Source organism: Typopeltis vanoorti, chromosome 4 (genome assembly GCF_054136105.1).
Source record: "Typopeltis vanoorti isolate ZY-2024b chromosome 4, IOZ_Tvanoo_1.0, whole genome shotgun sequence".
Classification (NCBI taxonomy): Eukaryota; Metazoa; Arthropoda; class Arachnida; order Uropygi; family Thelyphonidae; genus Typopeltis; species Typopeltis vanoorti.
Genome location: NC_143552.1, coordinates 17254925 through 17281391, shown reverse-complemented (window position 1 = coordinate 17281391; position 26467 = coordinate 17254925). Strand labels below are relative to the sequence as shown.

Sequence of the window (26467 nt, the reverse complement as noted above, 5' to 3'; positions counted from 1 at the left end):
AGGATGTATTTTTTGGAGAAGGCAAAGTAGGGAAGGCTGTTACAAAGAACAGAAGTAGATTGAATGAAAGAGAAGGCAGAGAAGTTGGTTTAGCAGCAACTATTGTTATGATTTTAGAGGAATAATAGTGGCCAGTTCAGCAGAGCACTGTCCATTAACGTATCTGTAGAAAAGAAAGGCAGAATCTAAATGTCTATGAAAAGAGAGATTAAAGTATATCTGTGTGTGTGTGAGAGAGAGAGAGAAAGAGAGATCATTAATTGACCGATTATCCTCTTCTGAATAGAATCAAGCAGTACTGAAAGTTTTTCACTTGGTTATAATATAAATTAAAGATGCCAAGAAATTATATTCTTGGCATCTTTAAGCAAAAAAAGTTTGCATGTTTAGTCACTTCACAATTGGTCTACTTGTATATAGAGGCTTCAGATTAATTGCACCCAGTCATGAAGTGTATGTGTATTGTGTTATGGGATACAAAGGCAAGTAACCCAGTCTTGAAGTGACTTCACGTGCAAACTTTGTTTGCTTACACTTCAAAAAAGGATGAAACCAAGAATGTAATTTCATGGCATCTTTAATAGAATCAATCTTAGAGCAGAATTTGGTGAACCACCCCAAATATGTGGGGAATATTCCATGGTTGGGCAGATTTAGGATTTGTATGGAGTTAGCAGCTTAAAGGTATGAAGTAATGTCTTCACACTTTTACAGCTGTAGAGTAAAGTACACCATGTTTTTTGGCAGCTTCAGAAGCTGTGGTTGAAATGTGTTTGTGCCAGGAAAGGATGGAGGCATAGATCAGTCCCAGAAGGGAAATTTGATCACATTTGGATGTCTGGGTATTATTGAAAGTTGGGGGAGGGAGATGTGGGCTCTTTCTTGCAAGAGATCAGACAGGAATGAGTTTTGGTGGCATTGATGTCTACGAGATAATCCTTGTCCCATTGAAATATATCTAAGATATTGGAGTTCAGGACATCGATGTGAATCTTGAGGGTTCTATCAGTTGTGCAGTACATGGTTTGTCAAATGAAAAGAGGAATAAAGTGTACTGTCATCGGTAATGCTACAGATAGGATATGAGATCTGTGAGAGCAGGTAATTTATATACAAGAGGAAGAAAGTGGATGAAAGTACAGAACCCTGGGATACTCCTGCATTGGTAGGGAAATTTGAGGAGAGGAAATCATCCACCATGACACATAATGAGTGACCAGTGAGAAAGTCGGCGATCCAGTTGTGGAGTGTGAAAAGCAGACCATAGGATGGGAATTTGCTAAGTAGGATCCAGTGCAAAACCTGATTAAATGCTTTTGAAATGTTGAGAGCAACTACATGAGTTTCTCCAAATTTTTTAAAAGTTTGAGTCCAGAGATGGTGGTGAAAGCTAGAGATTTGCTGTGGATTGCTAATAGCAGAATTCATATTGCTGGTCACATATCCGAATCAAAAAATTAGAATAATCAAAGAAACTGTGTTGAATGATTTGCAATTCTAATTTATTTCATAGAAAATAATTATTAACAATTATGAATTAAGCATAATCTAAATTTGTGTACTTTGTCAATTATATAATAATTATGGTAAACACATAAAAATGTAATATAAATTATAAGAAAACTGTTATATGAAAACATTCTCAAAATTAGAATAATTAAAATAAATAACTTTTATTATTAAAAGACCAGAAGATAAATGATAAAATATACAAAGAGCCAACAAGTTTCACTAGCCACTGTCTAGCATTTTCAAGTCTGAACTGGTGTGAAAACAAATGCATTGAGTTACATTTCAAACATACACTTTAGTAACTGTTAGGCCGTTACATTTTGTTCCTTCTGTTTGAAGGCGTGCATGTGTTCGAAAGCTTCAGTCAGATTCCGGTACATGACCACGTGTTTTGTAGTTATTTGCATATTGTAATTCTGTCGAACTGAGAGAGATGATGAGATTTTTCCATATGTCTTTAAGAACAATGCCCTGATTTCTGTTTAAATTATTGCCTGTGCGTAATACCACAGCTGCTTCTTTTAAAGTTCAAATGTATCTGTAGTCATTCTCGATGTAAGGCATAGAACTGTTTTTCCAATCTATAACGTGATTTGATGTTGAGAAATGATGTGCTAAACCAGATGTGATGATTCTATTATGATTGACATCCCCCACATGTTCCTTCTGTCTTATTTCAAAACATCTAGAAGTCTGACCAATGTAAGAAAGGCCACACGTGCATGGTATTTCATACACTCCAGGACATTTGAAGAAAGGTACTTCATCTTTAGGTGATCCTAAGATATGTCTGATCATGGTAGTTGGTTTAAAAACCACTCTGATGTTATGAGCTTTTAACATTCTCGCCAATTTTGTGGAAACTGAATTAATATATGGAATGACAGCTGTGGACACATATTGGGGTACTGTAACACGTTGTTGGTGGTTGTCTTTAAATAGCCATTTGTTTAAAATGTTAGAAGGGTATCCATTAAGAGATAGAGTGTTAGCTATTAGTGACAGTTCTCTCTCTCTGCACATCTGTTTCTTTTGAAATAGACCTTAAGGCTCTATTACGGAGCATGTGAATAATGCTGTGTTTTTGTGATCTATGATGGTTGGACAATTTAAATTATTTCTATTTAAATTATTATGCACAGGCAATAATTTAAATAGAAATTAGGGCATTGTTCTTAAAGACATATGGAAAAATCTCATCATCTCTCTCTCAGTTCGACAGAATTACAATGTGCAAATAACTACAAAACACGTGGTCATGTACCGGAATCTGACTGAAGCTTTCGAACACATGCACGCCTTCAAACAGAAGGAACCAAATGTAACGGCCTAACAGTTACTAAAGTGTATGTTTGAAATGTAACTCAATGCATTTGTTTTCACACCAGTTCAGCCTTGAAAATGCTAGACAGTGGCTAGTGAAACTTGTTGGCTCTTTGTATATTTTATCATTTATCTTCTGGTCTTTTAATAATAAAAGTTATTTATTTTAATACATCAGACCAAATATGTACAATTTAAATTAGAATAATTTTTAATCTGGTTCAAAAGTATTAGAATAATGCCAAAATAAAAGCACATTCAAATGGTAATTAGTACTTTGTTGTATCCCCCCTTAGCTTTTATGACCATTTACAAATGGTTGGGCACATCATTTACTAGCAGCTCACAGTTTTTTTGTTTGTTTTTTATCAAAACATGCCCATTTGGTCTTCAGACTAAAACAAGTTCATTTTTGTCTCTTGGGATAATTTCTTGAAGACATTTCTTCATAATTCCCCACAAATTCTCAATGGCATTTAAATCTGGTGAGCTTTCTGGCCAAGGAATTACATTGATTTGCCTTCTTTTAGCCATCTAGTAGTGGTCTTGGAAGTGTGAAAGAAGCTGAATCTTGCTGAAAATGAAAATCACCATAAAGTGCTCAAGAATTTTTTGGTATACTTTGGAATTGACTCTTTCGTACATAATACACAGCCTACCTGGACCTTCTGCAGTCATACAAGCCCATACCAAGACAGAGGTTGCAAATTTCACCAAATGTTTCATGCATTCTTTATCAAGTGCTTCTTGCTTAAGACACCAAACATGTATCCCTTGATGACCATGTGACATACAAAACATACTTTCATTGCTAAAAAGTACTTTTTTCCAGTCCTCTTGACCCCACAACAGTCTTTGCTTACACCATCACACTCTAGCTGCCTTTTGCTTGGAAGTCATAAGCGGCTTCATCTTAGGCACACATGATTTAAAATCCAGTTTATGAAGTCGTCTCAATGTTGTAGATTCAGACATATTTACACCTAGTTCTTTCCGTCTCCTGTGAAAATATCTTACACTTTGGAACAGTGGCGGCCCGTACATAAGCACTGCGACACTGCAGCACCCCTAAAGAAAAAATGAAAAAATTACATTTTGTTTGTGTTTATAAATAATAACAATTATTGCAACATTATATAAATGCAATACAACATGTTAAAGGTTACAGCTTATGTTTTGACATCGATTGAATAGTTAATAATTGGAATTGTTTGTTTAACGCTTTAGATTACTAAACAAATACACTGCGATCTAATGCAGTGTCGGAATTAGCACATTCAACCAATTGCAGCCAGACTCGCCAAATTTCTTTTGCGCTTCTCATTGCACGTAACTAGTGAGTCTGACACTGCTATTTGGGCAGTGTATAGTATGCTTGCACACATTATTTCTGTGAGATACGAAAGGGTGAACTATTTTTTGCAAATCTTATTTTATTTTGTTAAAATAATATAATTATTTATTTATTATAGATACAAGGCTGAATTATGTCACTGTTGAAAATATGAAAAGAATTATTTCTTCAATTATGGTTACACGAAACAAATACACTGCGATCTAACGCAGTGTGAGAATGATCACGACAATTGCAGGTAGACTCGTGGATATTCTTTTACGCTTGACACTGCTCTTTTGGGCAGGGTATCGTATGCTTGTGCACGTTATTTCTGTGAGATACGAAACTTTTATTATTGGTATTTGTTTGTGGTGAGGGTGAAATATTTTTAATAAAGCAGTTTTTAACATGTAAATTTATTTATTAATAAGTTGGTTACTGATTAGGAAAAAAATATTTTTTTTAAATTTTATTTTGTATATGCAGCACCCCACTTAAAATTTTCACCGGCTGCCACTGCTTTGGAAGCAGTTTTTTCACGATATTCTTCAATCTCCTCTCATCTCTTGATGTAGTTATTACCTTTTGACCACTATTGCAGCAATTATTTTGAAAACTCCAGCTATTAGAATATTATCTTAATACTCTGCATATGCTTGCTTGAGAACAATTCAATTTCTTAGGTACAACCATTGAGTTTGGTATTCTTGTGTAGAGACACCATACGTAACTTCTTAGCTTCCGATATGTCACTTTGTCCGACCCATGTTTATCAAATGATTAACTAAAATCCATGTGCAAACAATTCCTCACACATGAGTTAGTGCTACCCTTATGGAAATATATGCTATTTCTACGCTCTCCTCAAAACCAATCAGGAAAATTTTGGAATATTCTAATACTTTGAACCATGTTAAAAATTATTCTAATTTTGTGAATGTTTTCAAATAACAGTTTTCTTAAAATTTATATTACATTTTAATTTGTTTGCATGGTTATATAATCTACAAAGCATGTAGATTTAGATGATGCAATTCACATTTGGTAATAATTATTTTCTGCGCAATAAATTAGAATTTCAAATCATTCAATAATCAAAGAAAATGATCATTCATAGAATAATCATTTTCTTTGATTATTCTAATTTTTGTGGCTATGGATTTTGGGATAGAATTGGATCAGAAGAATTGATTCGGAGGTATATTAGTTGGTAGGTCTCTAGGTGGTATAGTTGGTTGTTGATGACTTTCGCCATAGCTTTCGAGAGAACAGAAGTGAGAGCAACTAAATGGTAGTTCATTGGCCGACTTCTATCATCGCTCTTTTGGGATGGGCTGGATGTGGGTCTGTTTCCATGATGTAAGGCAGCTGCCAATTGAATAGGATGGACTGTGAACAGGTGATGCAGGATAGGTATTAGTTCTGGGACACAAGTTTTGAACACAGTAGGTGGGATGCTTTAGGACTGAATGTCTTGTTTGTGTTCAGATTGTTAAGGATTCTTTGGATTTCTTACTGGCAGAAGACTGTGTGTGTGTGACATGGAGAGAGTAGAGTAGAGGGAACTTCGCTCAAGTCATCAACGCAGGAATTGGAAAAGAAGAGTGATATGGTAATTTGGTGAGTTCGCAGCATTTGGTTTATTCAAAGTCTGATTTGGGATTTGTTGATGAGTCTTTTGTAGCTGTTTCAAGCTTCAGTATAGACGGAGTGAACAGCTGTAGTTTTGTTCTTGAACCACTCGTATTCAGAGTTTTCTTTTTTTATTGTGCTGGACTTTTTTGAGAACTAAGGCTTGTTGGATGGTGGCTGTGGATTTGGGGTGGAATTGGATCAGAAGAATTGAATTAGTTTCGGACAATGGGAAGGAGAAATAGAAGTCATAGAGATCATCCCATTTGGCATCCTTGTAGTAACAGATTGTCAGTTTCCCTACTAGAATACCTGACAACCCCTTCGAGTTTGCCAACGGTTGTCATGTATTCTGGTAGGGGGATTGATGATTTGTGTGATGTCATTACTAATGGCAAAGACTTCAGCATTTCTGCCTACTTGATTGATGAAACTGGAGAAGGGATGCCAGTTTGAGTTGTGGATGTTGAAGTCCCCAAGAAGGATAACCTCACTATTACAGTATTTCGACTGTAGAAAATTGAGCTTTAAAGAGAGAGAGAGAGAGAGAGAATTGAAGAGGTCAGAATGGATAACAGAGTTTGGAGAGCAGTACAGACAGCAAACAAAAATGACAGGTTGGTTTGGTAGAAAAATTTTGAGCCAACTCAGATCAAATGGGGTCGTGGGGTGGGAATTCAAGGTTTTGCAATCTCTGACATGGAGTGTCCATTCTGATGAATGCACAAGTGCCACCTGTGTGGTGGAAGGAATCATTTAATGTGTGGTTTGGGCAGTTGGGCGTTCTGGTTTAGATGGCTGTGTGGTTGTGCATATAATTTATATTGCTGTGTAGATGATGAATGTTGGTAAAATGGATATGGAAACTTTTCTTTTATAAGAATTGGTTTTATTTTTGTTTTTTTGTTTTGTTTTTTGGTTGGGTTGTTGTTTTTATGATTTTTTCAACCTATTTTTTGTGGGAAAATTTTTGTGAACTGCAATAAAGTTGCATTTCCTTGAGTTTTGATCCATTGTATTTGTTGAGGAAGAGATAAAATGGAAATGGGGGTATGCAGTGAGAAATGATAGACTCACAAACATACTACCCACACAAAGGGATCCCAGTCCCCTGTCCATATGTGGACTCAACAGTTCCTGCTGCAACTCCTGTACTTAGCCTCCCTCCACTCGCGAACTGGCAGCAGGATACGGTAGTTGATCAGGAGGCCTCTAGATTTGTTACTAATCGGTTTGTTTCTGTTCACTAATCAGCAGCCAACCTGTGGAGATATTTTACTTCTGTACCCTCGATGGGAGAAGGTTTGGGTTCCCCTACAGTGTGATTGGCATGCCATTGAGGGCATCACATTTATTGAATGTAGGAAAGCAGGAGGAGGAGCGGGAGACAGAAACCAGAACCCTTGCTCTGGTGATCAAACATGGCTGCAAGCCTTCAGGCATCTAATAAGCAAGGCAGTGGTATTTCACTGAATGATGAAAGACATCTACCACTTAGAGTTCTAGTCAGTATTTTCTCCAATTAGGGAAAATATGCATTTGCAGTGGCAGTGCTCACCAGACCACAGTTTGTAGAAACAGGCTATACCACAAGACGGTGGGAATGACTTGACTTGCAAGAGGCTTTATATTGTGCATGACTCTGCAGCGCACTCTGCATTTCTTGTTATCTCTTCTTTCCCGAGTTGTATGAGCTTGGATCAGCAGAGCATTAAATCTTGTCTTGATTGTCTATATATTCAAATTCAGGTAGGAGGCAAGTCCTATCCTTGATTCATTGATGTTGAGAGGGAACATGCTTTGGTTCTACTAATGCAGCCGCATTGATTGAATGGTGTAGCATTAAACCAAATCTCCTTTGTTCAGCTGATGCAGCCATAATTAGTATCCTTCCATCAAGCACTAATTCTGAGATATGTTGATAATCATCCTTAATATATGAAGTTCTAGAGGTAGCATGACGTAATTCTGAAGTGGAAAGAGAGAAAATTTCTTTAATCTAGATGAATGGACATATTCTAAGCACTACTCATTGCAGCAAGGGAATTCTAAGACTTCCATGGTTTTCACTTTCAAGTAGCATGGAAAAGTGCCTGTGGCACATTGTGAGGAAGACAACCAAAAATATGGATTACTGAACGAAAAACTATACCCATCTAGAACAGTACCGAGAGAACTAACCTATGGCAGAGTCTAGGAAGAAGGATGTAATTAAGAATGAAGAATCATTAAGGTTTAAGTGGGCCATTTTGAAGAGAAGAGAGAAAAGATCCTAGAATGGGCAGGAAAGAAGAGCGACATTGGAAAAGAGAGAGAGAGAGAGAGAGAGAAAAAAAACCAAGGTATCTCCACTCCAAAACTGAGATAGAAAGCATACACATACACACTGGACAGAAAAAACTCAAAAGTTCACAAAGCCTTAGCCCACCCATGGGAGGTTAAGAATTAGATAATGCAGAAACTCTCCCCTAGAAACCAAACATGAAACTTTTTTTGTTTGATTGTTTGTTTTCATGTTTGTCTCTTTTCACTTTTTTCAAAATACTTTGGATCTCCAATAAGCAGAGTAGTTGTGCTCTCATACTGATCATTTAAATTCATCTTCTATATAAAGGTCTTCCAAAGATCCATCTGCATAATAGGATTTGAATCCAGACATAGTTCAGTATATGCTGTCTGTTTGGCCAACCAAGCTGACAGTTACACATTTTTTAGGTAAGTAAATTTCCCTCTGAAAATTCAGGAGAGCAAATTAATTGTGCTGACATGCCTTTAGCCACAATAAATGCTTCACTACATTTGTGAAAAACTTTCTAATATTTTCCAGTAGAGAGTTGGTGGTATTATGTTTTAATCATCTTTTAAAACAGTACCGTGTTCCATTAAAGAAGATTGTAATCTTTCAGGTTTAGACTTTCTTATATGCATCATTGTCGTGTTGACAGGTGTAAGAGTCTGTATATCATAAAATTGCCACAGCATTAACACGTGCAGTTATATACTGTTAGCTGGAATATAAGGGTGAGACCCACTTCTGATTCCATTAGCCTAATTCATATAATAAACAAACTCACCTCATTATTCTTCTACTTCCAAACTTTGTTTTTCTTACTTGCTTATGTAAAAAGCATTCTCTTAAGAGAAACAAGTCAACACGATTGGTTTCTATTGCTTATGGTCCATGTTTTGTGTTTGGTTCATGCCAGTCAATGATGTGTGTTTTCTTGTGGGCTGCTATACCTCTTGCATATTGTGTAAATGATTATGCAATTTCTTCCGGCCACTTACATCTTTGGACACAGATTCTCTAGGGGTTCTAATAGCAAGATGAAGTAAATAATGTAATTTTTTTATCATATAGCATTTTAAGTCTATCCAGTCCAGAGATCACTGCCACTTCCCTTTCTGTGGGATATTGTCAGTTGCATACTTGAGAATGGTAAATTGCAATGCAGTGCTATGGACAGACTCATGTTGCTAAATGACAGGCCATTATTCCTTCTCTGAAACGATTAATTGTTAATCGTTTTAAATATTACTTGAGAAAAAGTTTGGAATAATATTATTCATGTAAAATATAATAATATTTTACCTGTAAAAGCTGAGCAACTTTTAGTTCTTTTTAAAACTTTCTTATATATTTTTCTTTTCAACGTTTTTCAATATGATATTCATTTTTATTCTACTTTAAACTCAGATCCCACTGTATTATTAGCTTTGCCCTTTTCTCCTAATTTTTCCCAATACATTGTATATGTATTGGGAAAAACATACAATGCATATACAAACATATACATATACATTTTATTCTTTGCTATTTAAATCTCCAACAAGTGCTAGTTTTTCTGTTTTCTTTGAGTCAGAGAAGCTGGCTTCTCAGAAAAATTCTTCCACTTCTTCCTTAGGAGGATCTTTTGTAGGATCATAGACCCAAAAAAATTTCATTGTCCAGTTCCTCGTTTTGAAATTTGACTACATAACTTATTGAAAATGGCTGTCAGTCAAGAAGTTTAAATTAAAGATTTTAAGAAATTATATTCTTGGTTTAATCCTTTATCCAAGTGAAAGCAAAGAAAGTTTGCACCTAAAGTAATTTCAGGACCGGGCAACTCATATATGGAGGCTAATGACTTCACATCACTTGCCTTAGTATTCCTTAATGCAAAGCACATATCCTGATGGACATGTATAATGACATGTATTATGGGAAGGGTCACTACCCAGATCGGTTTCGACCTTTATTGATGTCTCATCAGTGGTAGCCATACCCAGAAGTGATACCCAGGTTGAAGTAATGCAGAAGTCATATTTCCATATACAAGTAGCCAAAAGGTGATACACCTTAATACTAAAATACTTTGGATTAGAGATAGATGATGGAAGTTTTTCCACTTGGTTATCTCAACAAAGGTTGAAACCGAACTGGGTAGCGACCCTTCTCATAATGCATAGCATTATACATGTCCATAAGGATATGTACTTTGCATCACAGGATATTAAGGCAAGAGAAGTGAAGACATTAGCTTCTATATATGAGTTGAAAGATCCAAATATAGAATTATTTATATTTGTTATTTAGCATTATCTCATTAACACCAGTTATGTCCATGTAGTACTTCATTATTTCTTCTGCCACTTCAACTTATTTTCCATTGACCTTTCCATTGTTGATGGTGCTTATCCTGAATTTTGCTAATGTTCAGTTTGTTCCAGTAGCTTATTTTTCAGTGTTTGCCCTGGTTTCGTGATGTAGAAAACAACATGATTGTTTAACTGGGTGATGCCCTAGCCAGCACGAATTTTCATCATGTTATACCATAATGTTTGTTTCTAGTTTAAATCCAAACAGAATGTACTGCTTGGAAAGAAGTCAACAGACACTCCTATGGGCAAGGTGCATCAAGCCATGTAATGAATCCCATGTTTGCAGCTGGTATAAATTGGAGGAATAATGCTCCCAAGTCAGTGCAACTGTGTCCAGGTGAAGTGGCCGTGAGAAGGCAATCAATGGAGTTTGAGTATCGTGATAGGATGCCATATTGTAGGCCTATCTATTCATCAAATTGTTGATATATTGGGCCATCCCAGGTCAATAATCAGTGATACCTTACTGAGATGAAAGCATGGGGAGTCAATTGCAAATGGTACTCACAGTGGATGGTTCTGATTCTCACCTTGGGCATAGATGTTTGTGATGACTTTCATTCATACAAATATACACTCTCCTGAGATGGACTGGGTCACCATGGGAGAAGTAGACCCATCCCTCCCCCATTAGGGAAAAGGCCTTTGTCAACAGTGAGACTACACAGGCAGGCTGAATATCTTATCATGATATTAAAGTTAAAAGCTAAATTAATATATCATATTAATTAAAATTGTATTAAAATATAATTCTGCCAATGATCCCATCTATATTCTTTTGTTTTTTTCCTTGTTTCTCTCATATCCATTGTCTCTGGTCTTTAATTATTTGTTTTTTTTTCATTTTCAGACAACTCTCAAACACATTCTTATACTGAATTTGGTTAAACAGTATTTTATAGTGTTAGCTTGATGTTTTGGCTGAATCCTGTCTCTCTTGAATGATCCAGTAAGGAATAATGGCAATGGCCTTTGGTTGGAAAGACCTGGGTACAAATCCTATCTAGAATGTAAAGGATCTTTATTTCGTGTTTTCAGTCGAAAATGAGTTAGTGTGTCTAATATGGAGTAAGCAGAGTGTTTCCTCCTGAAAACTGATTTTTTTTTATCTCACACAGCAGGCAAACCAGGCAGAAGAGCAGACTGAGTTAACAGACTTGATACACTGTCCTTTCTTTTAGCATTGTACGGTGATCAGCATTCATTTTAGAAATTATGGACTTTACAACCGTGTTATAAATAACTATTTTAATTTCCCGACGTTTCGACCTTCATATTAAGGTCATCATCTGGAGTATATACAAATATACAAGGACAAACTGAGTTACATTTCACACAGTAAGTAAGCTGAAGAAACAATGATTTGATCACCGGTTATTCTACTGGCATGACCTCTAATGAAAAAAAATAAAAATAAAATAAAAAAATAAAATAAATAAATAAAAAATACAGATAAAATTGCAAATTAATTAATTATTTAGAAACTACATCAAAGCTAAATTCTATTTAAGATAACATGAGAGAAATATTCTTTCTTATAAATAGTTTTCTTACAGTAACGATGTCTTATTTATATCATGACAATTGTTATATTAGATTTAGGATTCAGGATTATCTATAGTCCTGTTTATAGTTAACTCTTGGGGAGAAAGGTTCTTTGGGTAGAATATGTGCCTTCCATATGCTGGGGATTTTTAGGCCATCATTATTGTTCAGATTGGGGTGGTTGATAAGAATCTCACAGACTTCCTTAAATTTGCGTTCATACCATGTTTTGGTGTGATGTAAACAACTGGTGCTTTTCATGATCAGAAAGGTTATTATATAACCTATACTCCAGCATAGTTATTATATTTAATGTGTCATTTATGTTCCTTTTGTCTGATAGGAATCATGCATCCTGTTTCCCCTATATATGGTAGATTACAGGTGCAATAAATACAGTATATGCCAGGGTGGGTCTTTGGATGAGTTGAGTAAGCTTTTTAATTTTGCAGGAAGTTTAAAGGTGGCTTTGAAGTTGTATTTCTGTAGTATTCTGTTTATTTTATCTGATGTCTCTTTAATGTAAGGAATGGTTATAGTTTTATTGTAGTCTGGTTTATTTTTGTTTTTTATTGAGGTCTTGTAGAGAATTTTGTTAACAGTGTTTTGGCTGTAACCATTTTTTAGAAAAATATTGCTGATAACTTTAAATTCGTCTTTCAGTGCTTGTTCATTGAAGCAGATCTTCAAGGCCCTGTTTTTTAGAGTATTAATGACGCCTAGTTTTTGTGTTGGGTGGTGGTAGGAGTTTATGTGTATATATTGGCCAGTATGTGTCGGTTTCCGGTAAACAGTGAAGGAAAGACTGCCAGAAGGAAGACGTGTGACAAGTGTATCTAGAAATGGAAGTGTGTTCTGTTTTTCAATCTCAGTTGTGAACTGTATGCATTTGTGTTGTTTGTTTAGATGGCTAAGGAAAGTGTCTAGTGTCTGGCAGCCATGGGGCCAGATCGCGAAAACATCATCAACGTATAGAAGCCAGACTTCGGGTTTTAAAGGAGAGGAATCTAGAGCATGTTGCTCAAAATGTTCCATATAGAAGGTAGCAATAGGGGAGGATAATGGCGAGCCCATGTCTGTGCCTTCTTTTTGTAGATAGAAAGCATTTTGTGATACAAAATAACCAGAACGTAATGCATGCGCAAAGAGCTTTATTATATCTGGAGGGAATTTGTTCTGTAAAAGAAGGATTGTGTCATTGATTGGGACATTCATAAAGAGGGCAGAGACGTCAAAACTAACTAATAAATCATCTTTTTCTAATGTAATGTCTTTGATTATGTTTATGAAGTGTTGTGTGTTTTGATATAGGAGGGGGAAGACCTATCAACTCCTTGAGTGTTGCTGCTAATTTCTTGGCTAGGTGATAATTTGGGCTGTCTATACCTTCGACTATCAGCCGGAGTAAAGAGGGCAGAGACGTCAAAACTAACTAATAAATCATCTTTTTTTAATGTAATGTCTTTGATTATGTTTATAAAGTGTTGTGTGTTTCTGATATAGGAGGGGGATGACCTACCAACTCCTTGAGTGTTGCCGCTAATGTCTTGGCTAGGTGATAATTTGGGCTGTCTATACCTTCGGCTATTGGCCAGAGTGATGGGTTTTGTTTGTATATTTTTGGTAGACTGTAAATTCTCGGGGAATGAGAGTAATGTGGAAGTAATTTTTGGACTGTATCTTCTGGCCATGTAGTAATTGATTTAAGTAGTTTCTCTGTTTTCTTTTTTATTCTATTGGCTGGGTCCTAGGAGGGGGAAGACCTACCAACTTCTTGAGTGTTGCCGCTAATATTTTGACTAGGTGAAAATTAGAGCTGTCTATACCTTCGACTATCGGCCGGAGTGGTGTATTTTGTTTGTATATTTTTGGTAGACCGTAAATTCTCAGGGAATGAATGTAGTGCAGAAGTAATTTTTGGACTGTATCTTCTGGCCATATAGTAATTGATTTAAGTAGTTTCTCTGTTTTCTTTTTTATTCTATTGGTTGGGTTGTAGTTAACAAGTTGGTATGAACTATTTTCCGAGACAAGCAGATTCATTTTTTCTAAATAAGTGGTTCAGTTTAGAATAACGGTGGCACTTCCTTTATAAGTGGCTGCATCACGATAAGGTGAAGATTGGACATTAGGTTAGAAGCTCTGGCGGTTCTCCACATTCTTTTAAAACTTATGTGGAAGTCTCCTCTGAGTTATACAGCTTTGACCTTTAAGCACCACTCTTGAAATATAATCAACATTAACAAAAATAAAAATAAGTGAATTAAAAACTATTTATATAGCTATTTAGCCTATTTTTGTTTAGGAGTTTCCCTTTTATAATGTCATTGGCTTTTTACTCAAATTTTTGGGCATTACTGATGTTTTATATAGACAGATATATGAAGAATATATGAGAGGAATAACTTTGACATGCCTTTGTAGGATGTTGCTGGCTGTCTTCTTATTCAGCGGTATTCCGGCATGTGGCGATATACATTCATCTACTGTTAAAAGGAAGGAATTACGATTGAAAGGAAGGATGGGGGAGGGGGTAGAGAGATTTCGATAAGAGTGATGTGGTGGTGTTTCGTAGCGAAATTCGTAGCCAAACTACTCAAACTGTTACTTATCAAATCAAAATCTGTGATAAAAACCACAGATGGCCTTTTCCAAAAAATAAAAAAACCTAATAAAACTTTATCACTCTATCCCATGAAGACGTCCTCACTTCATTGGATGCAACTTCACTATACACCAACGTAGACATCACCAGAACATTAGACATCATACACACACACTACGCACAGAAGACCATACCCTAGGTTCATGAACAAAATTAACACCCAGTGATATCATAAACCTAATCAAACTAGTAATCTCAGCAAACATCTTTCAATTTAACAACATTTATATCCAAATTTTTGGACTCCATATGGGCCAAAATATCATTGGACTATTAGTTGAATTATTCCTATCACACACACATAGAATCACACCTACTCAGCTTGCCCCCCCCCCCCCCCCCCCCAGCATCAACTTTTATATCCGTGGATGATATTCTGTGCATTGGAGAACAAACATGCATCACTGCTTTAGAAGAGTACCTTAATGACTTCAGCAACAGACTAAAATTCACCATAGAAACAGAAGATGATAAATCCATCAATTTCGTAAACCTGATGTTAGTTAGAAAAAACAACAAAATAGCCACAAAAATATTCCACAAACCCACACATATCGGTAACTACCTCCACTTCAATTCATACAATCCTTATTCTATTAAGAAATCAGTCATCTTAGCACAGTTTAGAAATGCACAGTTTAGAGGTTAACACAGATTTTTCAAAATCGAAATTATCCAACATAACTAATAAATTACGCCACCAAAACAGCAAAAATCCATCAGAACAATCCACTGACCATAACAAACTTCCCACTACCAAAAATCATCAAACTGCCATATATCCAGAACACATACAAAGCCTACAACTACATTTTCAAACACACTGACTATAAGCTGGTGTTCACCATGAACCAAAAATTGGCAACACTTCTAACACCTACAAAATCTCACGCACACAAAGAAATACTAGAACACCACAATGCGGTTTACAAATTTCCTTGCCAAAAAGATTGTGATATCACCTACACTGGTTCTACTATCAGATCTCTATGGGCAAAAACACTTCTGTGACTGCAACATTCCTATTCCAGAACATTTAAAAAATAAAAATTGCAACAATTAAAAGAATACAAAATACAAGGAAAACAGAAATAGCAGTCTACACCCCTTGAACAAAAACATACCCTGCAAATTGACAAGGCCATAATAATGGATATACAAGAAAACAAAACAATGCTTAGAATATCGGAAACGATAGCCACAAACTGTGACAAAAACTCAATAAACGTCCGCCGGCTCTACATAATCTCCGAGAGGTGGAAGCTCCATAACATCTCTACATAATCTCCGAGAGGTGGAAGCTCCATAACATAAAAAATAGGTGATGACTCCAACCAATAGGAAACACCACAGATAGACCAAAGACAGAAACACCAAGCTGGCAAGACATTTCTTCCACTTCCCCCAGAAGCTCCAAAGACCACACACTGTCAAAATGGCTCACACCTTGTTACTCCCACCCTTGATCTTATCCCATCATATCCTTCCCCTTCCCCAAAAAATCTCTATTTTTCACTCCCCTCCAAAGTATTCTGCCCACCTTTAATAATATAAAAAAACCCGGACTTTTCAGAAAGTTCCCATACCCTTGCTTTACCAATAATTCTCCCATATCTCTCTACCCCCACATTTTCCAAACCCTCCCTTCCTTACAATCATACTTCTTTCCTTTTAACAGCAGATGATTGTATATCACCACATGCCAGGGTGCCACTGAATAAGAAGACAGCCAGCAACATCCTACAAAGGTATGTCCGAATTATTGCTCCTACATATTCTTCATATCTGTTTATAAAACACCAGTAATGCCCTAAAATTTCAGTAAAAATCAATGACATTATAAAAGGGTCACTCCTAAACAAAAATAGGCTAAATGGTCATATAAATAATATTTTCTTAGAGGAGTAACATGGGAATTTTCCAGAAATAATACCTGTGATTTAAAAACTTTTTTTTTTTTTGAAGACATGTTAAAAGTAATTGTTTATTTTGGTATATAAACTACAAAAATGATAGCTCGTAAAATTATAAAAAGAAATAAACAAGCAGAATTATTTTTTATGACAAAATATAACTATGATACTCTTTCAAAGAGAAACAGATGATTTGAATGAAGTATTTAAAGAAAGCAATGAAAAATGTAAAATCACCAAGAGATAAAATCTCAATAGAACTAAAGTATGTATAAAATAAATAAATTTAATGAACAATTTCTTACATTAGTAAACAAAGGACAAAATTATTGGAACCACAGAAACATGATTCTATAAATGTTATATTCAGGCAATGACAACTCAAGGAAAAGAAGGAGTAGCCATAGTATTCAACATTAAATCTGATGCTAATCTTCTTGAATGGCAGACAATCTCAAGTAGAGGGATGTGGGCAAATATGAGAATGGGGAACTGGACAATGAGACTTATTTGTGCCTGTGGTCCCACAGAAGTTCTACTAAGGTAGAAGTGGAGGAATTTTTTGAGGCTTTAGAGAAACAACTGACACAATGAAAAAGGAAAAGTTGGTCCTTGTTGGGGATCTAAATAGCAGAGTAGGAAATGATTGTCAGACATCAAAAATATTTTGGGAAAATTTGGAGAAAAGAGCAAATCTAATAATAATGGCAAATACCTGTTGGATTTCTGTTCAGGACATGGACTGGTTATTACTAACACCATGTTCCAACATAAAAATGTGCACAAATTCACATGGAGAGAAGAGGCAAGGAATTAGAAAAGTCTCGTTGACTATATTATTGTGGATAGTGATGTTTTCCCACTGCTGCAGGACACCAGAGTGTACAGAGGATTTGAAATTGGAAGTGATCACCATTTTGTCTTGAACAGGATAAAATTGAATTTCATATTGAAAAGAAGAACATTTAAGAAAGTTTGAAAGCGAATAAAAGTTGAGCAGCTCTCAGATGTGAACTGTAGACTTAAAATACACAAATATTATTCAAGAAAAAATTAACTTTCAAAATTCAAGAACTTTGGCAACAACATAGAAAATAAATATCAAGAAGGTGGAAAGATATTCTGGAGGTTGTTGAAGAAGCTCAGAATTGGAAGAAAGAGTGCTAAAAGGAATTAGAGATGATAATGGTGATATGAAAATTGGAGAACAAGATATCCTTGAAGTTTGCAGTAATTACTTCGAAAAATTGCTAAATGAAACAAGCAGTGATGACAGCACAGTGATAAAAAAACACTGACCAGGCATGCAGTCAGGAATACATATCCATACTTGAAGTAGAAAAAGCCATCAAAGGCTTGAAATGTGAAAAGGCAGCAGGAGTAGATGATATTCGACGAGAAATGCTCAAGTATGGTGGTATAAAAGTCTTACAGTGGCTGCACTGCATAGTTCCGAAAGCCTGGATAGAGGGATGAATTCCAAATGATTGGAGTAGAGCTCTCATAGTATCCATATATAAAAAGGGAAATAAAACTGAATGTGAGAATTACAGAGACATTTCATTACAGAATGTTCTTGGTAAGATAATGCAAGTATACTTGAGAAACTGTTGAGGATTGTGGAAGAGAAGCTTGGTGAAGAACAAGCTGGATTCAGGCCAAATAGAGGTTGTCAGGATCAGATTTTCACTTTATGACAGATAGTTGAGAAATCATGGGAATATATCAAAGATTTGTATTTAAGTTTTGTAGATGTGGAAAAGGCATATGACAAGGTGCGAAGAAAGAAGCTATTCCAAACTCTACAGTTATATGGTTTTAATGGGACATTATATCAACAATGCTTAGTCTTTATTTGAATTGTAAGTCAGCAGTTAGAATTGAAGTACAGGAAGATGGTTTAATGTTAAATCTGCTGTGAGACAAAGATGTACATTATCCCCTCTCTTATTCATTATCTATATGGATCACATTATGAAGGAAAGTGGTATTAAATCTCATATCAAAATTGGAGATGTTAATCTCAGCTCTTTATGCAGATGATGTTATACTTCTAAATAAATCTGCTACAAGTTTTTAAGATTCCCTGACTAAATTGAATAAATATTGTAATAGATATGATATGAAGGTCAGCAATAAAAAGACAAATATAATGAAAATAGGCAGAATCGTTGAAAATGTCAACTGCATTGTGAACGGAGAACCTGTGGAACAAATAAAACATTTTAGCTACTTAGGAATGGTTTTTAGTGAAGATGGTAAATTAAATATGGAAGTAGACAACAGAATCAACAAAGCTGGTATGGTAGGAAGTCAACTGAATAAATATATATGGAATAAGAGAGAAATTAGCCAAAACGCTAAATTAGCTGTATATAAGACAATGTTCGAACCAATTTTAACTTATATGGATCTGAGAGCTGGGTTAAAACTTGACCAAAGAATAGAGACTGCAGATACGAGAGTCCTGAGAAAGATTAGGGGCATGAACAGATGGCATCAATGGCAATATCATATTAAAAATGAGAATATTAGGAAAGAACTTGATATTGTAAGCATCCAGTAATGGATTGGGACAGCTAATCTCAGGTGATATGGTCACTTAGGCAGAATGGAAAAGGAAAGATTAGCAAAATAAGTGTTCTCTGCCAGGTTGGCAGGAAAAAGACCCAGAGGAAGACTATGATATAGGTCGATTGATACAGTAAAAAGTGTCTTAGTGGACAGAAATATAAGACCTGATAATATTGGAGATTTGACAGGTAACAGACTGATTTGGAGGAAAATTATAGATAGGAAGTTATAATAATGTAAATTTTTCATGTAGTACTATCTTATCCTGTACACCCCTTGAGGGTATATATCAGGAATTTGATGATGATGATGAAACATGATGCTTTGTAATTTTTAAAGGGAATATGGAAAAAACTTTATTGAATGTACCTTATAAAATATGTATAAAACTACTAAGGACAGATTTAATCCTGTTCTTGAAAAATGTTATAAAAGAAGAAAAAAATGAAAGAAAGGAAGATGGATGATCCTCTATCGAAGTCTTAATTAATTGAGAAAAGAAGTTAATTCAATTCAAAAATGCACCTAGCATTCATAAAAGTTTCTTTCAACAAGATCAATATATATAAACACTCTTTGGTATACTAAAGAACGATATGCCTATAAATTTGTTCAAGTCTATGTAACTACTATTATATAGGTGTCTACTTTGAGTTTGAAGACTAATCATAGGATACTTACACTAACCATTTTTTAGATGATCCTGCTGCACTAGGACTGATCCGTTGAGGGAATACTCACAACTATCAACGCTGCTTGCTCCCTTTCTAACCACTCTATACAGTTTCAATGAATAATTCCTTGTTCCAAGGTTGTTGTTATTATTATTATTATTACATAGGTGTCCCCATGGAGTCAGAATACTCATTTCAAGAGACTCTCCAATAACTATTGATTACACAGTGCCCATCATATTTTTCATTCACCATCAGGCTCTGGCAATCCAGTTCATTCATTTACCACTCCAAAATCTAGTTTATACATTCTAGTTTCTACATAAATTCAGTTTGTAGATGCCAGTAGTATGTTGGAGGGTGGGAGGAATATTAAAGACATTCACATGGATTTAACCTTGGTCAATGTAGCAGTTGGAGATGGTTTGACTGATGGCCATGATTGTGTGTTTGTGACATAATGTGAATGTAAATTGAATGCAGGATGTGTGGTGGAGAGAGAAATAGAACTGCTAAGAACAGAGATGGAAGGAATGAAGACTGAGCTGAGGAGGGCGAATGAAGATATTAGGAGGGTGGAAAAATTAGCTAGCACAAAAAGAATGAAGGGGAAGAGTGGGAATTATTAAAGTCGAGAGAGAGAGAGAGAGAGTGTAGAAGCAAGTCATCATTGAGCAAGGGAGAGAGAGGTAGGCATGATAATGGGTGAGATAGTAGAAAATAGAAAATGGCAGAATGTTGAGAGATTGGAATCTAGGGATAGAGAGATGAGAGGAATGAGGAAGAGAAAAGACAGAGAGAGGGAGAGATTGGAAGCTGTAAGAGTGAGGGATGATAGTGAAAGGAAGGAGGAATCTGTTCAGAGCATTATGTATGGAGATTCATTAATTCAAGCCGTGCCAGAAGAGTGCTTGCCTGGTGGAACGATATAGGGGGAGGCACTGGCTGTGAAGAAGGGTCAAAATGTAGAGATGGTAGCAATGGCTGAGATGTAAATGATCCAATAGGTAGTGTGAATTGTGTAGGGTGAGATTTGAGATTATGTAAGAGATAGTGCAGCAGAAATGTGTCTGAGGAAAGATAGTGAGCATATTGCCCCAGTATGATAAAGCATAGTGGAGGAGAAGAGCAGTAATAACGAATGAGATGATAGCAAGAATGTGTATGAAAAGAAGTCTGGAATATGTAGATGTGTGGTGTACGTTTGTGGATAGAGAAGAGTTATATAGAAGAGATGGATTGCATGTAAATGGGACAGGTTCCTGAAGAGTAGCAGAAGAGTAAGATGGTACCATTACATAAGAGTGGCGGCAGAATGGAGGTATCAAACTATAGACCTCTTTATATTTCTTTTGTTAAGATTTTGAAGAAATTGGTAAGAGTTCATATACAGAATTGGGTAGATGAACATATATTATTTATGCAAGAAATCCAAGCCAGCATGGATTTGTTAACAAGAGCAGTGGATGAGGGTAAGGCATACACTGTCATTTCTTTTGGGGGTTTTTCAAAGGCATTTGACATAGTGTCACATGACAAGTTGATTTTTAAGTTGACATATGAGTTTAGATATCAGGTTATTGTATTGTATTGGTGATTGGCTTTCTGGTAGATATTAGATATCAGAGAGTTGTATGTGGGAGCAGTATCAGAAAGTATGAAGCTTACAAGCAGTATCAGAAAGTATGAAGGTTACAAGCAGTATTCCACAGGGTTCAGTACTGGGACCATTGCTGTGTAATCTTTATGTCAATGATATTGTTATAGTACTACAGGGAGATGATCAGTTGTTTACAGATGATGTGAAGCTTGAGAGGGTTATTAGTAATAGTGCTGATGTTTTGGCTCTTAAGGAGGATATGAATAGGCTGGAAAGGTGTACAAACGAATGGGTATGTCAGTTTAATCCGAGGTTTTAAAATTTCATATCCACTGATGGGATACTTAGTGGGATTGTCCTGGAAGAAGTTGGGAAGCAAGGATTCTTGGGGTGATTATGGATAGAGATTTGAAGTTCTGAAGACACAGAGTAAAATCTTTTCATCCCATAGTGCATACATAGCCTGACACTTCACCAAACTGACAACTGTTATCCTTCGTTGATGGTGTGAATTTATTTAAATTATCCTACAGGATATTTCCTTCACCTTTATTAACTGTTGCCCTTCCCAGTTTTGCATCATCAGCAAACAGCTGAATTATTACCCTCGAATCGTTTTTTTATAATATTGATATACAAAATAAAAAGTGGTGGCCCTAGTACAGAGCTTTAAGCTTCTTGGTGTCAACTATTTCTGCCTGTCAGCCACTCCCACTCCCTCCATTAGTAGAGTAAATGAATTTCTGTTTCTGAGAATAGATACAGCGAGTTGATTTTTATGTGTTCAGTCATTTATCCTTGGAAATCCTTTGCACAGGAAAAGGGAAAAAGGTGTTAATCTTTAAGATTGAGAGTATAAAGAAACATTGTGGTATTTTTTTCTAGAGGTCATTAAAGGAGGAATTCTAGGTGTGTTCAAATTTAAAGATTTTTTTGTCAAGTATAAACTTTTTGTATCTCCAAGAATAGGAAATCTACACTTTTTGCCAAAATAAGGTTATTTTCAAGATAAGTAACTGTTTTCACTGAAGACATAAAGAAACTGTTTTGTTCAACTTTTATTGAAAGTGCAGATGAGTTAGAAAGAAACAGATGTTCTTTTTAGCCAGTTTATTTTGGAGCCCAAAAACCATAAAATATATGATTTAGTTAAGATGTTCGATGCCACGCTACTCGGGCATAGTTTGTTCCCGTACACCAAGCAATTTCACTTCTTCCAGGTCATTATGGGTAATCTCGTTGCTGGCAGTAATCAACATACGAGTATATTCGTAGTTGGCTTGTGTGGCTTATATACCATCTATGAGTATACACACTTTTGCTGCTAGCTCCACAAGCCAAGCATTTTCACTTCTCCAAGGTCAATATGGGTAATCTCGTTGCCGGCGGTAAGTGTCATACGAGTAAATTCGTGGCTGGCTTGTGAGGCTCATATACCAACTATGGGTATATTCGTAGTTGGCAGCGAACATGTTAATTATCTTTTTAGATTTTAAGTTGTGGTTAAAGTTCAGAATATTGTAAATTTCTTTTATTCTGTATTATTAAACTGCTTTTCATTTTTGTATATTGAAATGTGAAGACTCAATTTATTTAATTACTGTCGAAGTTAAAATAGAATTTTGAGAATAATAGAGAATTATCATAGCAAAACTCATAAATCTAGAATCTTACTTGAGATTCTAGATTTATGAGTTGTGTGCTTAGATTTCAGTATAGAAATCCGATACCACTTGCAGCTTATTGTTATAAAAGGCACAATCAGTAATGAGGATTTAATTATTAATATATAAAAGTTAAAACTTCTACAAAGCTGCAGTTGGCAGGATTCAATAGTTAAAACATGTTCACATCACAAATTTTAGATATTTAGTGGGATGTTGCTACAGACATGGGAAGCAGAAGGAGATGATTCTGAAATGTTAGTCAGATGAGACTGGTGAGCAACAGGAGGGTAATAATAATGGTTTACTTTAAATGGAAGTATTAACTGTCAGCAGGAAATATCATGTGTGAGTAAGGAAATTAAAGTTCTTGATCTACTCAGAGACAATTATCTTATGTAGCCTTTCATGTGGTATCTGATCAGATGCTTTATCAATGTCCAACAGTATCGTAGTATATCCATTTCCTTTATCCAACTCGGCCTTATTATAAACGAAGAGCAGATTGCTCAGACATGGCCTTCCTGTAGTAAATCCATGCTGTTTCTTGCAAAGTATATCTTGTTTGAAACCCATTTCTGTATACAATTCTTACCAACCTCTCTAATATCTTCATAACTACTCCAGAGATACTAATAAGTCAATATATACATCAGTCTTTTCACCACCTTTGTGCCATGGAATTCTTTACATTCATGTGGGATCTTTCCTGACCTGAGACTCATATTATACAAACATGCCAAGGGTCTAGCTGGTTTGTTCAATTATTTGATAAATAACCTATTTATTATTTAAACATTCACATCTGGTTTGATAGATTTTTTTAAATATATTTAATAGATTTTTTTTCCTATGAAAATGCATAGATGCCTGAACAAATTAGCAATGTTTGTATGTATCTGAGAACCTGTAAACAAAAGAATTGAATAGAATTAGTTGATGTATGTGTTCATGTTTTTAAGGGATGTGTTATATGTAATATTTTTTTGAATTGATTATTTCTTGAACCATTTGCTTGTTTGTTCTACTTAGGGTGGTTTAAGGCCCTATTGCCAAAATCAGCATTGACAGTTGAAGAAGAAGCATGGAATGCTTATCCATATACAAAAACTCGCTATACCTGTCCCTTTGTAGAAAAGTTTTATCTTGAAATTGAAACCAAATATTTTAATGATTGTGGTAGCCAGGAGAATGTTTTTCAGCTAACAGGCACTGAATTAAGGAATAGAATTGTTGGTAAATATTTGTTTTTCTTAAATATAAAAAAACCTATCTTAGTGTTTATTCTTTTAAATAATCAGTGTTTGAATATTGCTAAAATTTTTTCTTAATATATTTTTTACATTTCATAAGTATATTGATTGACTAAAACTTATTGTTACTCAGAATTCTTCATTACATTTTTACACATTACTGCAAAGACTATTAATTGTGTGATAATCCAAACAAAAAGGTTTCTCAACATATATAGTTGGTTGGGAAATATAACGAATTCATTCAACATTCAATATATAAATAATTATAGGAAATAAGTTTGAAATGAGATTGTATAAAAAAAAAAATAAAAAAAAAGTCATTTCATTCATAAATGACCAAAAAATAATTATAGGAAATAAATACAAAATGAAATTGATGAAATCATACCAATACAGTGCTTGCAATGATTAAAAAAAAAAAAATAATAATAATAATAAAAAAAAAAATGTAGCCCAATATTGAGAGAAATCATGCATGTGCACGTGTCCACACATACATACACAGAGGCTTCAAGATCTATAGCAAATAAATGGCATCTGTGGGCTAGGATCCAGAGCAAAGTAATCCGTTGATATTCTTCTTAAAAAGCTGAAAGTTATAGTCCTTGGGGAATACTTTATGGGAAAGCTATTCCACAGAACTTAGGTAGATGGAATAAAAGATCACTGGAAGTAGTAGGAATTGCATCACCAGTTCAGTTGTAAAAGAATGTTGGGTAGCAGCTGATGGACACTTTTCCTGTAGGTTTAACAGAAATGGGAGTATAATAGGTTCCACTTCTGCAGCAGTGCTTATGGAAATATCCATATAAGTGACACAATCTAGAAACTAACTATCTACAAGACACTGGCTGAAGAGGGTCTGTGTGAGAGATGGGTTATTAATCAACAGAAACCACTCTGTTCTGAACTGCATTAAGAATTTTTAGATGGCAGTATTCAAAGGTTGTGTGGATTTGAGATTTGTAGAAATAAGCAACTGGACAGAAGAGGAGTAACATCTGGAGCAAAAAAATGATGCCAAGTTTTTTGGATACTGAAAATACTTTAAAAATGATGTGATTATGTCAGGAATAAATGTAAGTCCAAGAAGAGAGATCTGATCTTGACTGCTGAATTGAGCATTATCAAAGGTAATGGGAGAAGGCCTAAGTTTTTTTTTTTTCCCCCAAGAAAATAGGCAAATGCCATTTTGAAAGCATTGATGTTGACTAGGTTGGCCCAGTGAAGGATTGTGTGAGATCTGTGTTTGTGGCGTTTATCATAGATGATCGTAAAGCTTGAGGTGTTTGAGCGCTGCAGGGTTTGGTGTATATGTAAGATCAGTGGAGAGTGCTATCATCAGAAAAACTGTGAATAGTGTTTGAGGTCAGTGAGAGCAAGTCATTATATATAAGGAAGAAGATAAGTGAAATAACAGATCCCTGAGGAACACCTGTATTAACATTTAATATAAATTCAATTACATTTGATTCGTTCATTGTTACTTTGAAAGATTGCTAATAGAAACAAGTAGTGACAGCATGCTGATAGAAAATGTTAAAGAGAAATGCAATGAATTGAAAGAACATATCAGTACTTCTGGTAAATAAAAACTATCAAAAACCTGAAATATAAAAAAAGGCAACTAGAGTAGATGATATTAAACGAGAAATACTCAAATATGGTGGTATAAAAGTAAAAAAAAACAACATCTGACCTGATTTCTTAGAAGACAGAATTAAGGATACCTAGTTGTCTCCTCTGTTAAGGATATTGTTATGAATTATAAATCTCTGTAAAGATTGTTGTTTTTAATACTCCGAGTGTTTAGTATTTACACAAGGGTTCAATTCCGATTGATGCAATGACTTTTAACTGTTTCCTTTAGAATCTGAAAAATTACTGACTCAAGACCAAATACAAAAAATATACACATTTAATAAAACTAAAACAATATATACACTTTAAATAAAATTACATAACTACAAAATAATGGATCCAAGGCCTTCTAAAATAAATCTACACTTTAGAGATTTTCTTATTCAAAAATATTAAAATCACCCATTCTTGACTCATTCTATTACTGGATTATTTAACATATACTTAATCACTTCTACCAGACTAAACACCTTGTTTTCACAATAACA

General features: G+C 35.1%; 1 protein-coding gene across 1 annotated transcript in view; it reads left to right on the top strand.

Moving 5' to 3' along the window:
* The window catches only part of rdgB (retinal degeneration B), a 608184-nt gene that overhangs the window by 80054 nt on the left and 501663 nt on the right, over positions 1-26467 (top strand). The window contains exon 4 of the mRNA XM_090391630.1: positions 24115-24318. Within this exon, the coding sequence (XP_090247756.1) occupies positions 24115-24318 (204 nt within the window). The remainder of the gene's footprint in view (positions 1-24114; positions 24319-26467) is intronic.